Source organism: Bufo gargarizans, chromosome 2, assembly GCF_014858855.1.
Source record: "Bufo gargarizans isolate SCDJY-AF-19 chromosome 2, ASM1485885v1, whole genome shotgun sequence".
Classification (NCBI taxonomy): domain Eukaryota; kingdom Metazoa; phylum Chordata; class Amphibia; order Anura; family Bufonidae; genus Bufo; species Bufo gargarizans.
The window spans coordinates 268391227-268410820 of record NC_058081.1 but is presented as its reverse complement, the minus strand read 5'-3'; the positions used below and the strand labels follow the sequence as shown (position 1 = coordinate 268410820).

At 44.0% G+C, this 19594-nt stretch overlaps 1 protein-coding gene across 1 annotated transcript in view; it reads right to left on the bottom strand.

Moving 5' to 3' along the window:
* AASS (aminoadipate-semialdehyde synthase) overlaps positions 1-19594 on the bottom strand; it is a 91244-nt gene that overhangs the window by 47376 nt on the left and 24274 nt on the right. Inside the window, exon 3 of the mRNA XM_044280282.1 lies at positions 5006-5182. Within this exon, the coding sequence (XP_044136217.1) occupies positions 5006-5182 (177 nt within the window). The remainder of the gene's footprint in view (positions 1-5005; positions 5183-19594) is intronic.

The following is a 19594-nucleotide window of genomic DNA, read 5'->3' as shown; positions in this document are numbered from 1 at the left end:
ACAGGGCAAAGGCATTTTCAGGAGATCTGGTGACGTACCAGGCTCTCCTTAGGGCTGCCAGGCAAAGGCTTCTGCCCAGCAGCGAGCCCGGTGACGTCACCGACACTGATGGGTGGGCTTTAGCGCTGCCCTAGCCTGTAAAACACAGCACTAAAACCAGCTCATCAGTACGCCGCAAGGAAAGGTGTTTAATTAAAAAAAAAAAAAAAAAAAACATGAAAGGTCCTCTTTAAAAAGGGGTTTTCCGGGAATTATAGGGGTTCTCTCGAGGAATTTAGAAAATTAAAATACTTAAAATATTACTTTTTTAATATATTCCCAGATACCTTTCATTAGTTTTAATGGCTCACTTTGTTCAGGGAGCAATCATTAGCAGAAACAAAATGGCCTATTAATACACACAAAACCTGTCCTAATCACACAGCAGGACAAGTTACTTCACAACATTGAGATTGAAGAAGCGGAGACAGCTCTTTCCTACTTGTCAGGGATTATGATCCTGAATACAGATGATAAGAAAGTTAGCTGAATATCTGTAGTAATGGAGATCACGAGGAGACGTGAAGTAAAGAGAGGACAGACTATAGCTCAGTGTTGTGAAGTAACTTGTCCTGCTGTGCGATTAGGACAGGTTTTGTGTGTACTAATTGGACGACGGCCATTTTCTCTCTCCTAATGATTGCTCCCTAAAAAAAAAAAAAAAAAGCCATTCTAAGTAATGAAAGGGATTTGGGAATATATTTATTATAAAGTAATATTTAAGTATTTTCATTTTCTTAAAAGGGGTTGTCCAGGTTCAGAGCTGAACCCGGACATATCCATATTTTCAACTAAGCCAGACCCCCTGACAAGAGCATCGGAGCATGAAATGCTCCGATGCTCTTCTTTGCCCTATGCCGAATCGCACAGGGCAAAGGCATTTTCAGGAGATCTGGTGACGTACCGGGCTCTTCTTAGGGCTGCCACGCTATAGGCTTCTGCCCAGCAGTGAGCCCGGTGACGTTACCGGCACTGATGGGCAGGCTTTAGCGCTGCCCTAGCCTGTAAAAAGCACCGAACACAATGCTGGGCGGAAGCCTCTGCCCGGCAGTGTTTTATTGGAAAAAAGTCCTTGCCCTGCGCGATCCTGTGCAGGGCAATGAAGAGCATCGGAGCATAACATCATAGGGCAGGCATGTCCAAACTGCGGCCCTCCAGCTGTTGTAAAACTACAACTCCCAGCATGCCCGGATAGCTTACAGCTATTAGGGCATGCTGGGAGTTGTAGTTTTGCAACAGCTGGAGGGCCGCAGTTTGGACATGCCTATCATAGGGGCTGCCTGAGTGAAAATATGAACCCGGACAACCCCTTCAGGGCTCCAGATGGCGACCAAAATGGTCGCCAATGCGACTTAGAACTGCTAAATGGCGACAAGACTTTGTAGTCTTGATGCCATTTGCGCCTAGACCCTCCGCTCGCTGCTCTGCCTCTAAGAAAAAAAAAAAAAAAGGCTTTCATCCAGCAGACAGACACACGCTGCAGACTTCTGCTGGGTGAAGATCCGCCCCTCAGATTACCCGGCATAGAGGGTGGGCGTGGATTGTGCTCCCGCTTCCAGCAGTCTGGCAAGTTTTGGAGTTGAGTCTGTGCTGTGACGCTGAGCTGCTGGAGACATTTCAACTAGGGCCGCACAGTCCACGGCTGATAACACGAGGAGAGTCACCCGTATGCAGATTTATTAGTGTGTTTTATAGGACTGGGTCCTTATGGGGTCACAAGGAGAAGGCAGAGATCCGTAAGAACAAGTATAAACACTGGCTGTGCTGCTTTAACACTCGCTGTCCTAGTTTGTATAGTACTGCCGGGGTCGCATAGCATTATATTGATTTATGATGCTATGTAACCCTTAGAGGTCTGGAATGTACTGGATAACACTGACCTATTGCGGTCAGTGTTATCCAATACATTCCTGAACTGTAAGGGTTACATAGCATCATAAATCAATATAATGCTATGCGACCCCGGCAGTACAGAGCTCCCGCAGACCAGCGCAATCCTATTAATGCACAGACTAGTAACCATTTCTGATCATAAATCATATAATCTATTCCCCTTATTTCACAAGACCAGTATTCACTTCCACATAGGGATCAGCAATCAGATGTCAACCTTCCCATCAGTCCGTGTTACTGCTGGCAGAATGATGAAACAATGGGACTCCCCAGGCCTAGGGGTTCGCTCAGCCAGCCCAAGGCACACAGATTGACAAGAAGAGATTCCCGCCTATACTGCGCATGTTCTAGAAAAGGACGGTGATGTCCGTGCACAGGCTCCTTACTGACACGGGGGTGATGGGCAGAGAGCCCTTAACTGCTCCTTTCTGTGCCAAAGACGTCTTAGAGTTAAAAAGAGGGAAAATGGCACTGAAGCAGCCTATAAGGTGTTAAGCACAGGCTAGTTCAGCTGCCAGAGGAGGTCCCCTAGCTTTCCTACATCTCTGCTTGCTGGCAGTGAATGGAAACCTTTAAGGTTGACATTCACAGACTGAATGTCCATGTCCAGCCACAGTTACACAGTGAGCAGCACTAGAATATGGGCAATCTTTCCTCAAGAAACAACAGCAAACAAGATGTTTTCATTCACTGACTGGCAAGCAGAGGGGTTGAGACTAAAGAGTAAAGCTCGTGAAGTATTATATTTTTATCTGTTATATTTTTTCTTAATGTAAAAAAAAAAAAAAAAAAGCTGCCCTCACCCCCACTGTAATGCTGGTCCCGTCAACACGTGATGCCCGCTGATGTGGTCACTGGTTGAAGTGGCGACTCTCAAGGGATTGTCTTTTAAGGAGTGCAGTGGGGATAGTTTATTTGAACCCATTCTGTGTCACATATAGAATAATACTGGTTTGAAACCCCTTAAAGAAAAATATAAAAAATTACTCCTTAAAGGGTTTGGATACACTAATTTCTGGACCTCTGAGACTGGCAGGACCTTTGTTGGTGACCATACTTGCCTGATGCCCAGTGCGGGGTCCCGGCTCGTTTGCTCCCCAGCCTTTGTTGCTTGTCTTGAGTCCCTTCATGAAAACCTCCTATTTGACGGCGTTACAGCCAATGACTGACCACTGCTTCCCGTGCATTATGTTAAATGGTCATGTGATGCAAGGGGAGCAGATCTCCACCATGGCCAGAGATTGTCTTGATACCACTGCAGCCAAATATTTTCATGGAGAAACCCAAGACAAGCAGCGGAGGCCGGGAAGCGAATGAGCCAGGACCCAGCACCTAGGGATTACCAACGCAAATCTGGCTAGTCTGACAGGTCATGGAAATGAGTGTACAACTCCTTAAACTGCATGGGCTGTAGCTTAGAAAACCCCATGCTCCTAAGCATCCCAACTATATTATATGTATTTTAAATTTGGCGACTAAAAATTTCATTTGGCTCCTAAATTTTTCAGGTATTGATATTTTTTTTTTGTCTGGAGCACTGCCCTTTAACCCCTTTATAACAGAATGGCTGAATATTTTTTAGTAAAGGAAAATTGAAAATATGATTTTTAGCCCAAAATTAGTAAAATGCCATCATAAACAAAAATTGCCTCCAAATGTGTACATAGCCTTTAACTTCATTTTTTAATGGAACATAATCTTAAAGGGGTTCTCCAGGAATTAAGAAAATGAAAATACTTAAATATTACTTAACTGTAAATATATTCCCAAATACCTTTCATTAGTTATAATGGCTTGTTTTGTCTGGGGATCAATTATTAGGATAAATAAAATGACTGCCATCTTATTAGTACACTCAAAACCTGTCCTAATCATACAGCAGGACAAGCTACTCCAAAACACTGAGCTGAAAAGCTGCCTCATCCTCCTCTCTGCTCATCAGGGATTACGACGCTGAAATCTAGCTGATAAAAAGTTTAGCTGTAGGAATAAAGTTCATGAGACGACATGAAGTACAATGAGGAGGGTGGGGATGTGACTAATGAGCAGTAGCCCTTGTCTGCAGTTTCCATTACCACAGCCCCAGATTACCACAGTCTGTCCTGTTCGTCCTCTCTGTACTTCATGTCTCCTCATGAACTCCATTCCTATAGAGATTCAGCTAAAGTTCTTATCAGTTGTATTCGGCATCATCATCCCTAACAAGTAGAGCTGAGGTGGATGAAGTGACCTTAAGCTCAGTGTCCTGAAGCAACTTGTCCTACTTTGTGATTAGGACAGGTTTTGTGTGTACTAATAGGATGGCAGCCATTTTATTTCTCTTAATGATTACTCGCTAGACAAAACAAGCCATTACAACTAATGTAAGGTATTTGGGAAAATATTTGCATTAAAGTAATATTTAGTATTTTAATTTTCTTAAAAGGGGAGGTCTCATCTGAGACAATCATAGCATATTGCTAGTATATGGCCCCATCATTGTCTGATAGGTGTGGGTCCCAGCAGTGGGACCCGCACCTATCTCCTAAACTGAGCCCAAAAAGTGGTGGAGGGGGCACTGAGCATGCTCAGCCGCTCTCCATTTATTTCTATGAGGCCGCCGAAAATGGCCGAGCACTGGCTCAGATATTTCCGTCGGGCCTAAAGAAATGATTGGGAGTGGTGGCCGGTCATGCGCAGTGCGCTCCTATTCTCTTCTATGGGGAGAGCACTTGGTGGAGGTCAGACCAAAGTCCTCCAGCCACCACTTTGGCCAGCTCCGTTCTCGATATAGGCGCGGGTCCCAGTGGTGGGTGGCACCTATCAGACAATGGGGGCATATCTTAGATATGCCCCCATTGTCTCAGATGAGACAGCCTCTTTAATTCCCAGAGACCCCTTTAACGAAAAGCATAATGGATGACTATAAAGATAGCATATAACTCCATCCCTCACCATGCATAAAAAGAATATATCAGACACCATCTACCTCAATCCTTTTTGTGCATCTTAAACAAGAGCCGTGTCAGAGGTGTTTTACATTGGTTCCTTTCTATTGTTTATAGTACAGAACAGAAATTATGTTAATTCTTACTTGTTTTAGTATTTCATCTAACAATGACATATTTGCCTCCTGAGCCTTTATAGTGTGAGAAAAGAAAGCATATGTCTTTCTGGGAATCAGTTTTTCTTCTGGTGGTCTCTTCACTCCCACAATTAGTGATGCCTCAGAGATGTCTTCCTGAAGAATTCCACCAGCTTTGATATAGTCCTGAAAAGAAGAGAAAAAAAAACCCATAATAATGCAAAATAATGAAGAAATATAATACAAAGCACTTTTCTACGGTAAGTATTTTGGTACCACACCTTCACAGTAAATTTAGAGCATGACAGTTCAGCACATCATGTTAGTGTCATGCCAGTGTTTGTGTAGGTTATAGATAGTTTCATACATACTCGCATTATAAAGGAGGTTGAGGTCTGAGGTTTTAGCCAAAGACCACAGTTTGAGTGGAGACAAATCGATTTATGTCAACCAATTACCTTGTACTGACATGTTCTTTCTGGTGGCTATACAGAACGTAGGCGTGGTTAATTTTTCCACTAGCTGGGGTTTGATAGAAAACAACTGGAGAAGACTCACACGTCACAAAACACTCCCATATATTTTGACCACAACTGTCAAAGAGGGATAAAGGATTGACAAAAGAGTAAAATACTGGTAACATCCTTGCACCTCATGTGTATGGCAGGACATTTCCACGTCACTATCTATATTTGTAGAGGACCTGTCATCACAAAACATAGAGCAGTCTGCAGGCAGCACGTTATAGGGCAAAAGAAGCTGAGCAGATTGACATACAGTATTATGGGAAAATGTCCAGTAAAACATGCAATTTATACATTTATATAACTACTTTTTCTGACTTCAGCTTTACATTTGGGAGGTGGGGGTGTTATCAGTGATTGATAGCTTTCTCTTTGTAAGTGTTTTTACAGCGCTTTGAAAAAGTATTCATACCCCTTTAACTTTTCCAAATTTTTTCACATTACACCTGCAAACTTAAAAGTATTTTATTGGAATTTAATGTGACCGACCAACACAAAGTAGCATATATGTGTGGGGAAAAAAAAAAGAAAATGATACATGGGCGTCAAAATTTTTAATATATACAAATCTGGAAAGTATGGTACACATTTGTATTCAGTCCCCCAGAGTCAATACTTTATAGGACTGTGATGGCTAACTTTCTAGAAGCCCAGTACAGGCGGTGGCTTATTACTTCAAAGGAACGCCTTACCCGAACTCAGCCAGGGTGAGGCGTTCCTGCCCAGCAAGAACACACTTGGCCTTTCAGATGCTGTGGTCACATTTGATCATGACATCCGAGAGGTTAAAGGTCTGTGATTGGCATTATCACCAATCATAGACATTAGGCCCGGGGAGTCCGATATGTGAAACAGCAGGCACCTAGTCACTATGGCGCTCGCTCTTCTCTGGGCATCATCTTTATAGACCTGACATCCACTGTACATGTATGGCAGATGTCGGGAAGGGTTTAACTGCAGAAAGAACTGTAGTTGGAACATTTTCTTGAATAAAAATAAATAAAATAAAGGCTAAATATTGATCATTTTACACTGACTACTAAGCCTCATAATACTCTTACACTTTCTATTTTTAGAGATCACTTCTAAGTAGTAATCTCATTCTCATAACAGACAGAGTTACAATTGGATCTATAAAGATTACACAGGATCCACCATTCACAATAGGTGATGTCGCAGCATATCTCCTCCTCCCTGTAAAATGAGCTCTGCACAGGTTATAGAGCAGTGATGGCTAACCTTGGCACTCCAGCTGTGGTGAAACTACGACTCCCAGCATGCTCCATTTATTTCTATACAGTTCTGAGAGCAGCCAAGCATGGGGGGCATCTTGGGAGTTGTAGTTTTACCACAGCTGGAGTGCCAAGGTTAGCCATCACTGTTATAGAGCATGTCTAGAGATCAGTAGGTCATTGCCAGTCTACTGGTTCTAAATAGTTTGCTGAATGCCAATTACGTATATTAAAATAAAATGTAAAAAAATTACAATCTGAAAATAAAAACAAGGGAATAGCTATTGGTATCTGGTATTAATTAGTAAAATACACAAGTGATATCTGCATGCAGGAACAAGCTTTGATTTGCTCCACACGAGAATATACCTTACATGTTTTAGCCGACGGTCTGATGGTAATGGTAATGTATAAAGTAATCTTGAATGAGACTGACAGAATCTGAAACATTACCATAATGCAGATGGCATTACTGAATCTAAATGTATATATTTGTAGATGTGTTGTATGGTGCTTATATTGTATGGTACTGATAAGGAAAATTGGGCAAATGCAGCAGACGTAACAAGCATGCGGTATGCCTGACTGAATAAGTGTAATGTGGTAACACATTGGTAGGCAAAATATCTGAAGACATAATTCAAATGTGCCTGAAAAGAATAGGTGCTAAATAGCTACTTTGTGTAGACATGATCATCTTGTAGTAAGTTTTGAAACATTTTTAGTAGTGATTAAAAAAAAAAGTGATCCCAGATGCTCAATGCCCATGAATCAATAGCACCTGTGCTGCCTCACACATACACTTAAAGGGTTATTTTCATCACACATTTACAGGATATGTGCAACAGGTGCAGTCCCACCTCTGGGACCTGCACTTGTCTCGAGAATACAGGTTCTTTAGTCCCATCCAGACAGTGGCTGGTCACCACATTTAGTCCATGATTGAAAGATAAGGTGGTTGGGATTAAAGAAACAGCCAAGCTTGCCGTGCAATGCCTTTTACGTAACTCACATTCATTTCTACGGGAGGTATGTACATTTTAGGGAAATTCGAATAGAAGTGAATGGGAGTTACATAAAAAAACACTGTACAGTGAGCCGTTTACATAGTTGTGGCCACAACCATTTTCAATCGAAGGCTGACACGGTGGCCTGACGTCGCCTGTACGGAGTTGGGGGATCTCGGTTCTCGATACAAATGCGGTACCAGAGGAATAGTCCAAAAGATATATAGTATTAAATAAGTATTCCAAAGATACGCATGAAACACTAGTTCACACTGAATCTTCAGCACTGATTTTGGAACATGTTTGCCTCAAAATCAGCTAAAAAACAAACTAAGGCCTCTTTCACACTTGCGTTGTCCGGATCCGGCGTGTACTCCACTTGCCGGAATTACACGCCGGATCCGGGAAAAACGCAAGTGTACTGAAAGCATTTGAAGACGGATCCGTCTTCAAAATGCTTTCAGTGTTACTATGGCACCCAGGACGCTATTAAAGTCCTGGGTGCCATAGTAGTAGTGGGGAGCGGGGGAGCGGCATACTTACCATCCGTGCGGCTCCCGGGGCGCTCCAGAATGACGTCAGAGCGCCCCATGCGCATGGATCATGTGATCCATGCGATCACGTCATCCATGCGCCTGGGGCGCCCTGACGTCACTCTGGAGCGCCCCGGGAGCCGCACGGATGGTAAGTATGCTGCTCCCCTCTCCCCACTACAGTTTACCATGGCTGCCAGGACTTTAGCGTCCCGGCAGCCATGGTAACCATTGAGAAAAAGCTAAACGTCGCATCCGGCAATGCGCCGAAACGACGTTTAGCTTAAGGCCGGATCCGGATCAATGCCTTTCAATGGGCATTCATTCCGGATCCGGCCTTGCGGCAAGTGTTCCGGATTTTTGGCCGGAGCAAAAAGCGCAGCATGCTGCGCTATTTGCTGCGGCCAAAAAACGTTCCGTTCCGGAACTGAAGACATCCTGATGCATCCTGAAGGACGGACTGTCCATTCAGAATGCATTAGGAAAATCCTGATCAGTATTCTTCCGGCATAGAGCCCCGACGACGGAACTCTATGCCGGAAGACTATAACGCAGGTGTGAAAGGGCCCTTAAAACAGTATTTTATTCATATAAAAAAAATGCTGCTTTTCTTTGATATGTGTAAAAAACACCCATTTGTAAAAAATAAATAAAAATAAAGATGTGTCGGAAAAACGCATAAAAAATGAGCAGAAAAATAAAACGGATTCCGTGCTGATATTTTTAAGCGTGGTTTTCAAAATCAGTCGTGTGAACTGGCCCTTATAAGATCACCGGAGGTAGTATTTAATGCAGCTTACATTTGGTTAACATTAGCGGTAGGAGTTCCGTCATAAATGTCTGCTGTCAGCCTGACCAAAAATACTACATACAGCGGTATTTGTCCAGCCATTTTTTGCCGGAAAGTGTGCCTATCACCATTGGTTCGCATTATAGTCAATGGGGAGCAGTCAGGCAGGAACAGTAGTATTCCGCTATAGTAGATATGGAGATTTGAACGTAGCCTTGCACATTCAATTGTTTTGTCATCTAACATGCATCATACCAGTAAAACTGCTACAGTTTAACAGAAAGCACTGCAAGTACAACGAAACGTTGTGGTTTTCTTAAAGAGAATCTGTCTGCACAAAATGCAGTGCAATCTGCAGGCAGCCTGTTATAGAGCAGGAGGAGCTGAGCAGATTTGTGTATAGTTTTATAAGAAAAGTTTTAGTAAAACCTGTAAGGCTACTTTCACACTTGCGTTTGTCGGTCCGCTCGTGAGCTCCGTTTGAAGGAGCTCACGAGCGGACCCGAACGCCTCCGTCCAGCCCTGATGCAGTCTGAATGGAGCGGATCTGCTCAGACTGCATCAGCCTGGCGGCGTTCAGCCTCCGCTCCGCTCGCCTCCGCACGGCCAGGCGGACAGATGAACGCTGCTTGCAGCGTTCAGCTGTCCGCCTGGCCGTGCGGAGGCGAGCGGATCCGTTCAGACTTACAATGTAAGTCAATGGGAACGGATCCGCTTGAAGATGACACTATATGGCTCAATCTTCAAGCGGATCCGTCCCCCATTGACTTTACATTGAAAGTCTGAACGGATCCGCTCAGGCTACTTTCACACTTAGAAAGTTATTAATGCAGACGGATCCGTACTGAACGGAGCCTCCGTCTGCATTAATATGATCGGATCCGATCAAGCGCAAGTGTGAAAGTAGCCTAATTTATACATTTATATCTCTGCTTTTTATAACTTAAAGGGGTTGTCTCACTTCAGTAAATGGCACTTATGTAGAGGAAGTTAATACAAGGCGCTTACTAATGTACTGTTATCCATTCTGCTTCCTTTGCTAATTAATACATTCTAAGGCCTCATGCAAACAACCGTTTTTTGGGGGGTTTTTTGGTCCACAAAAACGGGGTCCGTAGGTCAGTGAGCGTTTTTTCGTCCGTGGGTCTTCCTTGATTTTTGGAGGATCCACGGACATGAAAAAAAAGTCGTTTTGGTGTCCGCCTGGCCGTGCGGAGCCAAACGGATCCGTCCAGAAATACAATGCAAGTCAATGGGGACGGATCCGTTTGACGTTGACACAATATGGTGCAATTGCAAACGGATCCGTCCCCCATTGACTTTCAATGTAAAGTCAGGAGTCCCTTTTATACCATTGGATCAGAGTTTTCTCCAATCCAATGGTATATTTTAAATTGAAGCGTCCCCATCACCATGGGAACGCTCCGTTAGAATATACCATCAGATTTGAGTTAGATCGTGAAACTCAGATCCAACAGTATATTCTAACACAGAGGCGTTCCCATGGTGATGGGGACGCTTCAGGTTAGAATATACTCAAAGAACTGTGTACATGACTTCCCCCTGCTGCCTGGCAGGTGCTGCCAGGGAGCAGGGGGCAGACCCCCCCTCCCTGTATTTAACACATTGGTGGCCAGCGCGGCCGGCCCCCCCTCCCTCCCCTGTAGTACTGTAGATTCATTGGTGGCCAGTGGGCCCCCCCCCCTCCTAATTAAAATCTCCCCCCTATCATTGGTGGCAGCGGAGAGTACCGATCGGAGTCCCAGTTTAATCGCTGGGGCTCCGATCGGTAACCATGGCAACCAGGACGCTATTGCAGTCCCGGTTGCCATGGTTACGTAGCAATTTGTAGAAGCATTATACTTACCTGCGAGCTGCGATGTCTGTGTCCGGCCGGGAGCTTCTCCGACTGGAAAGGGACAGATCATTAAGCAATGCGCCGCACAGACCTGTCACTTACCAGTAGGAGGAGCGCCCAGCTGGTCACAGACATCGCAGCTCGCAGGTAAGTATAATGCTTCTACAAATTGCTAAGTAACCATGGCAACCGGAACTGCAGTAGTGTCCTGGTTGCCATGGTTACCGATCGGAGCCCCAGCGATTAAACTGGGACTCCGATCAGTACTCTCCGCTGCCACCAATGATAGGGGGGGAGATTTGAATTAGGAGAGGGGGGGGGGGGGACCCACTGGCCATCAATGAATCTACAGTACTACAGGGGAGGGAGGGGGGGCCGGCCGCACTGGCCACCAATGAATCTACAGTACTACAGGGGAGGGAGGGGGGCCCAGCCGCACTGGCCACCAATTAATCTACAGTACTACAAGGGAGGGAGGGGGGGGCCGGCCCCACTGGCCACCAATGTGTTAAATACAGGTGGGGGGGGGGATCTGCCCCCTGCTGCCTGGCAGAACCTGCCATGCAGCAGAGGGCAGTCATGTACACAGTTCTTTTAGTATATTCTAACCTGAAGCGTCCCCATCACCATGAAAACTCAGCTCTGAAAAAGCTTTTATGCAGACAGATTTGCGGATCAGTCTGTGTAAAAGTAGCCTACGGCCACGGATGCCAATCTTGTGTGCATCCGTGTTTTTTCACGAACCCATTGACTTGAATGGGTCCGTGAACCGTTGTCTGTCAAAAAAATAGGACAGGTCATATTTTTGGGGACGGACAGGAAACACGGATCACGGATGCGGCTGCAAAACGGTGCATTTTCCGATTTTTCCACTGACCCATTGAAAGTCAATGGGTCCGTAAAAAAAAAACGGAAAACGGCACAACGGCCACGGATGCACACAACGGTCGTGTGCATGAGGCCTAAGAGTTACAATATAATGTTAGGCGATCCTATCAGTGCTATGTAGGTCAGGACAGGAGCTCTCACAGACACACGCTGCGGGTTTAACGCATTCACTCGCTTGTATGAAACCAGCCTTAAAGGGGTTCGGCACTTTGTTTAAACTGATTATCTATCCTCTAGATAGATCATCAGCTTTTGATCGGTGGGGGTCCGACACCCGGGACCCCCGCCGATCAGCTGTTTGAGAAGGCAGCGGCGCTCCAGCAGCGCCGCGGCCTTCTCAGTTTACCGCAGGCCCAGTGACATCACGACTAGTTCCCTTGAATGGAGCTTAGCCCCGCCCAGTTGATACAAGTCGTGACATCACTCGGCAAGCGGTAAACAGCGAGAAGGCCGCGGCGCTGCTTGAGCGCCGCTGCCTTCTCAAACAGCTGATCGGCGGGGGTCCCGGGTGTCGGACCCCTGCGGATCAGAAGCGGATGATCTATCCAGAGGCACAAAATAAGTCACTTTAGATCTATTTTTGTAATAGAAATGTATGATTTCAGTAATTAAGGTATATTACAAAAATGGTCAGTATCACTTCCCCCATTTAAAAAAAAAATTAAAAAAAATAAAAATAAAAATGAATAACCGTTTAAAGGGGTTCTGTCACTTCAGGAAAGAGGATAGATCATCAGTTTAACCACTTCAACCCCGCTAGCTGAAACCCCCTTAATGACCAGGCCACTTTTTACACTTCTGCACTACACTACTTTCACAGTTTATTGCTCGGTCATGCAACTTACCACCCAAATGAATTTTACCTCCTTTTCTTCTCACTAATAGAGCTTTCATTTGGTGGTATTTCATTGCTGCTGACATTTTTACTTTTTTGTTATTAACCGAAATTTAACGATTTTTTTGCAAAAAAATGACATTTTTCACTTTCAGCTGTGAAATTTTGCAAAAAAAAACGACATCCATACATACATTTTTCTCAAAATTTATTGTTCTACATGTCTTTGATTAAAAAAAAAATGTTTGGGCAAAAAAAAAAAAGCGTTTACAAACTATGGTACAAAAATGTGAATTTCCGCTTTTTGAAGCAGTTCTGACTTTCTGAGCACCTGTCATGTTTCCTGAGGTTCTACAATGCCCAAACAGTAGAAAACCCCCACAAATGACCCCATTTCGGAAAGTAGACACCCTAAGGTATTCGCTGATGGGCATAGTGAGTTCATAGAACTTTTTATTTTTAGTCACAAGTTAGCGGAAAATGATTTTATTTTTATTTTTTCTTACAAAGTTAGTGGAATATGAGACTTTGGGGAAAAAAAAAATAAAAAATCTGCATTTTCCGCTAACTTGTGACAGAAAATAAAAAATTCTAGGAACTCGCCATGCCCCTCACGGAATACCTTGGGGTGTCTTCTTTCCAAAATTGGGTCACTTGTGGGGTAGTTATACTGCCCTGGCATTCTAGGGGCCCTAATGTGTGGTAAGTAGTTTGAAATCAAAATGTGTAAAAAATGCCCTGTGAAATCCGAAAGGTGCTCTTTGGAATGTGTGCCACCTAGGCGGCAAAAAAGTGTCACACATCTGGTATCGCCGTACTCAGGAGAAGTTGGGGAATGTGTTTTGGGGTGTCATTTTACATATACCCATGCTGGGTGAGAGAAATATCTTGGCAAAATACAACTTTTCCCATTTTTTTATACAAAGTTGGCATTTGACCAAGATATTTATCTCACCCAGCATGGGTATATGTAAAATGACACCCCAAAACACATTGCCCAACTTCTCCTGAGTACGGCGATACCAGATGTGTGACTTTTTTGCAGCCTAGATGCGCAAAGCGGCCCAAATTCCTTTTAGGAGGGCATTTTTTGACATTTGGATCCCAGACTTCTTCTCACGCTTTCGGGCCCCTAAAATGCCAGGGCAGTATAAATACCCCACATGTGACCCCATTTTGGAAAGAAGACACCCCAAGGTATTCAATGAGGGGCATGGCGAGTTCATAGAAATATTTTTTTTGGGCACAAGTGAGCGGAATTTTTTATTTTTTTTTGTATTTTCTCACAAAGTCTCCCTTTCCGCTAACTTGGGACAAAAATTTCAATCTTTCATGGACTCAATATGCCCCTCACGCAATACCTTGGGGTGTCTTCTTTCCGAAATGGGGTCACATGTGGGGTATTTATACTGCCCTGGCATTTTAGGGGCCCTAAAGCGTGAGAAGAAGTCTGGAATATAAATGTCTAAAAAAATTTACGCATTTGGATTCCGTGAGGGGTATGGTGAGTTCATGTGAGATTTTATTTTTGGACACAAGTTAGTGGAATATGAGACTTAGTAAGAAAAAAAAAAAAAAAAAAAAAAAAAAAAAATTCCGCTAACTTGGGCCAAAGAAAATGTCTGAATGGAGCCTTACAGGGGGATGATCAATGATCAGGGAGTCTATATGGGGTGATCACCCCCCTGTGAGGCTCCATTCAGATGTCCGTATGATTTTTACGGATCCACAAAACAAATACGGACGTCTGAATGGAGCCTTACAGGGGGGTGATCAATGACAGGCGGGTGATCACCCATATAGATTCCCTGATCACTCCCTGTCATTGATCACCCCCCTGTCAGGCTCCATTCAGACGTCCGTATGATTTTTACGGATCCACGGATACATGGATCGGATCCGCAAAACGCATACGGACGTCTGAATGGAGCCTTACAGGGGGGTGATCAGGGAATCTATATGGGTGATCACCCGCCTGTCATTGATCACCCCCCTTGTAAGACTCCATTCAGACGTCCGTATGTGTTTTGCGGATCCGATCCGTGGATCCGTAAAAATCATACGGACGTCTGAACGGAGCCTTACAGGGGGGTGATCAATGACAGGGGGTGATCAAGGAATCTATATGGAGTGATCATGGGTTCATAAGGGGTTAATAAGTGACGGGGGTGGGGTAGTGTAGTGTAGTGTTTTGTGGTACTTTACACAGCTACCTGTGTCCTCTGGTGGTCGATCCAAACAAAAGGGACCACCAGAGGACCAGGTAGCAGGTATATTGGACGCTGTTATCAAAACAGCGTCTAATATACCTGTTAGGGGTTAAAAAAAAAAAAATCACATCTCCAGCCTGCCAGCGAGCGATCGCCGCTGGTAGGCTGGAGATCCACTCGCTTACCTTCAGTTCCTGTGAACGCGCGCGCCTGTGTGCGCGCGTTCACAGGAAATCTCGGCCCTCGCGAGATGACGCGTATATGAGTCACTCTGCGCAGGGCTGCCGCCTCCGGACCGCACATCTGCGTTAGGCGGTCCAGAGGCGGTTAAACAAAGTGCAGAACCCTTTTAAGCCTCAATTACACGTCAGTGTTCGGTCAGTGATTTTGAGCCAAAACCAGGTGTGGCTCTAAACACAGAACAGGTGCAGATCTTTCCATTGTGTCTGTGGAGGCTCCAATGCGGTTTTTGGCTCACAATCACTGACAAAAATCACTAACCGAACACTGACCGTGTGACTGAGGCTTTAAAGGGGTTGTCTCACTTCAGGAAATAGAATTTATTATGTAGAAAGAATACATTATTATTCATATTGCTACCTTTGCTGGTTGGATTCCTTTTTCAATCACATTATAAACTATTTGTTTCCATGGTTACAACCACCCTGCAATCCAGCAGCAGTGGTCGTGCTTGCACAATATAGTAAAAAGTACCAGTCTATATGCTTTTTCCTACAGTGTGCAAGCAGACCATCACTGAAAGATTGTAGGGTGGTTCAAAACCATGGAAGCGAGTAATGTATATTTTGATGGAAAAATGAATCCATCCAGCAAAGGAGGCAATATGGACAATCCCCATACATTAGTAAGTGCCTTGTATTAACTTTCTCTACCATGGTAAATGTCATTTCCTGAAGTGACACAACCCCTTTAAACGGTTATTAATTTTTTATTTTATTTTTGTAATGGGGGAAGTGATACTGACCACTTTTGCAATATACCTTAACTACTGAAATCATACATTTCTATTACAAAAATAGATCTAAAGTGACTTATTTTGTGCCTTAGCAACGCTCCCTGTCCACTGTTTACTTAACTGTGGAGACACGCTCCACCTCACTTTCTATAATATTATATATATACACACACACACACACACACACACACACATACATATTAGGGGTGGGCGATAAAAACAATATACGATATTATCAACATAAATTCGGGCAACGATATAGATTTTAGCTATATCGACATATCGCGATAGATTACCACGGAACAGTGAATTGAGAAAGCTTCTCACTCACCGCTCCGTGGCCTCCCAACTCTGCACACAAGGTCAAGGCCTTGTGTGCACACATCATTAGCGTGCTGGCTGATGCTGTGTGTGACCGTCAGGTGCCTCCCAGTGCATGCTGGGAAGAAGACGCGGTTCATCTACTGCAGACTCCATCAGCCAGTCACGCACCCTGCAGGAAAGGTAAGTATATTAGCAGGAGCCCAAATCTACTGGGGCGTGGATGGCTATGGCATTGCGGCTGATGGCGTGGGCTGGGGGACATGATGATTTGGCAATGGCATGAGGCTGATGACACTGGCCGGGGGACATGATGATGGTGGCAATGGAATGGGGATGATTGCCATGTAATTTGTATACATACAGAAGAAAATAATATATTGCGATATATCGTTATATCACACATGCTTCAAATTATATTGCGATATAGATTTTAGACCATATCGCCCAGCCCTAATACATACATACACAGCAGTGAGGGCAGCAGCGTGGAGCAATGTCTCCACAGTTAGGGCTCTTGCACAGGTCCATAGCCGTTTTTGCAGAGCGGAGTGTCCGGCCCTCTATAGAACGGTCTTATCCTTGTCCGTAAAATGGACAGTATCAGTGCCCCTACACATTATAAAAAAAAAAAAAAAAAAAAAAAAAAAAGACAGTTACACTTTAAAGGCACACAGACAGGCTGGAGAGAAGTCAATTGTTGGGAAGGAAGCATTCAAGCATTGACTTGAATGGGTCCGCAATCCACAAGATATGGCAAAAGATAAGACATGTCTTTTGCAGTGCGGAACCATGGACTCGACAGCCCACGGAAGTGCTTCATATTGTTTCTGTGGGCTTCGGATCCATGCTTCCGCTCTGCTAAAGATAGGACATGTCCCATCTATGGCCGTATCTAGCAGATCACGGACCCATTCAAGTTAACAGCACGTAGGGTACATGGCTGGTCCGAAATATATGGGCACTGGCCTTTTGTGGTCCAAAATATGGGCATGGAGACCTTGCAATCGTATGCATGAGCCCTTAGACAGGCAGATTGTCGGGAACGAGTGTTTGCAGGAAAGTTCGTTCCCGCTAGTCTGACCATCTAAATCCAACTTAAGACCACCGCCATGAACAGCTATCAGTACAAAGGGAGGTGTCATCAGTGATTGATAGCATTCCTTGTGTAACTGTGTATACAGAGGTAGCTGTATACATGATAACACCTCCCCCATGAACAATTTAAATCTCTCCTCTTTCTGATTTTAAGGGATTCTGTCACCAAGTTTTGGGCTATAGAGATGCAGACATGCACGGCTAGATCGCCGGTAGACAGAATCCCTTTAAATGTATAAACTACATGTTTTACTGAATCTTTTCCATTACAACTATATATCAATCTGCTCAGCTCCTCCTGCTCTGTAACATGATTGCTCTGCATTTCGTGGTGACAGGTCCTCTTTAACCCTTAGGATACCAGAGTTTTTTTTGTTCACATAGCGGTATGAGGGCTTATTTTTTGCGAGACAACTTTACTTTCTAATGCCAGCATTTAAAGGGAACCTGTCACCTGGATTTTGGGTATAGAGCTGAGGACATGGGTTGCTAGATGGCCGCTAGCACATCCGCAATACCCAGTCCCCATAGCTCGGTGTGCTTTTATTGTGTAAAAAAAACGATTTGATACATATCCAAATTAACCTGAGATGAGACAGAGCTTGAAAATATGACTCTTCTCTGGTCACACAAGTAAGATATGACTCATATTAATTTGCATAAAAGGCGGAAAGTACAAAAATGCATAATACATATTGAATTAGTCTACAAATGAAATAAAAAAAAAAGTGTAATTTATATGTTTAGGGTAACACAATGAACATTTAGAAACTCTTAGCAAGGGTAGCATAGTAGAGGTGACAGGTTCACTGGCATGCAATGTAGTGGGAAGCTGGAAAAAAAAAATGCAATTCCTTCATAGTTGTACAGGTTTTGTCCCTACGGCATTTCGTTTGCGGCAAAACTGGCCTGTGCCCTTCATATGTGGATTAGTACACTTATAATACTTATACATACGTGGAATTGTTGTATGTCTAAATACTGAAAAAATTAATTAAAATTAAAACTTTGGGGGGAAAAAAAAATAAATAAAATAAAATAAAAAAATCACCATATTCTGACCCATAACTTTTTTTTATAGTTATGTCTACTGAGCTGTATGGATGCTCATTTTTTGCGGGATGATCTGTAATTTTTATTGATTCCATTATGGAGTGGGAGTAACTTATTGATCACATTTTATTACATTTTTAAACCATTTGCCATATTGGAAAAATATTTTTAGATTTTAACAGTGCGGGCATTTTCAGATTAGGTGATGCACATGGTTTATGTGTTTTTTTATTCTAAGAAAAGGGGGATATTTTAAAGTTTTTTTTATATATATATATATTTCTGTAGCCCTTCTAGGAGGCTACAATGTCCACTACTTAGTTTTTTATAGAATATTACTATACTCCCATAAGAAGTATAGTAATCAGTGTTGAGCGAAGCGAGCTTCAGATGCTTCATCCGAAACCACTTCGTTCAAAACTTCAGAATAATACTGTACAGAGATCCGCCTCCGTACAGTATTAGGCTACTTTCACACTAGCGTTCGATCGGATCCGATCATAATGCAGACGGAGGCTCCGTTCAGAACGGATCCGTCTGCATTATTTTAGCATATAACAGCTAAGTGTGAAAATAGCCTCGTACGGATCCGTCCAGACTTTCAATGTAAAGTCAATGGGGGACGGATCCGCCTGAAGATTGAGCCATATTGTGGCATCTTCAAACGGATCCGTCCCCATTGACTTACATTGTAAGTCTGGACGGATCCGCACGCCTCTGCACGGCCAGGCGGACACCCGAACGCTGCAAGCAGCGTTCAGCTGTCCGCCTGTCTGTGCGGAGGCGAGCGGAGCGGAGGCTGAACGCCGCCAGACTGATGCAGTCTGAGCGGATCCGCTCCATTCAGACTGCATCAGGGCTGGACGGCTGCGTTCGGGTCCGCTCGTGAGCCCCTTCAAACGGAGCTCACGAGCGGACCGACGAACGCTAGTGTGAAAGTAGCCTTAGAATGTATAGGCTCAGATTTGCAGAAGTAAGTCACGTGTGACTTCGTTAAATAACTTCGGCAGTTGATTATTAAAGTGGAAAACCACTTTAAAACTTGAAACCGAACTCTGCTCTGGTTCAAACTTAAAAAAACTCAGCTTTGACTATAAAATATAGACAGACAGAACTACAGTTGACAATGGCCAAGACTATGGAGGATAAAGCCGAATAGCAGGCCGCGACGGGAACAAGCCTGCCTAGCATCGCGGTGACAGGCTTCAGAAGCGACATGGGTGCCAGGCAGGGTGGTTAACTACCTCAGCCCCCTAGATTAAACACCCTTGAT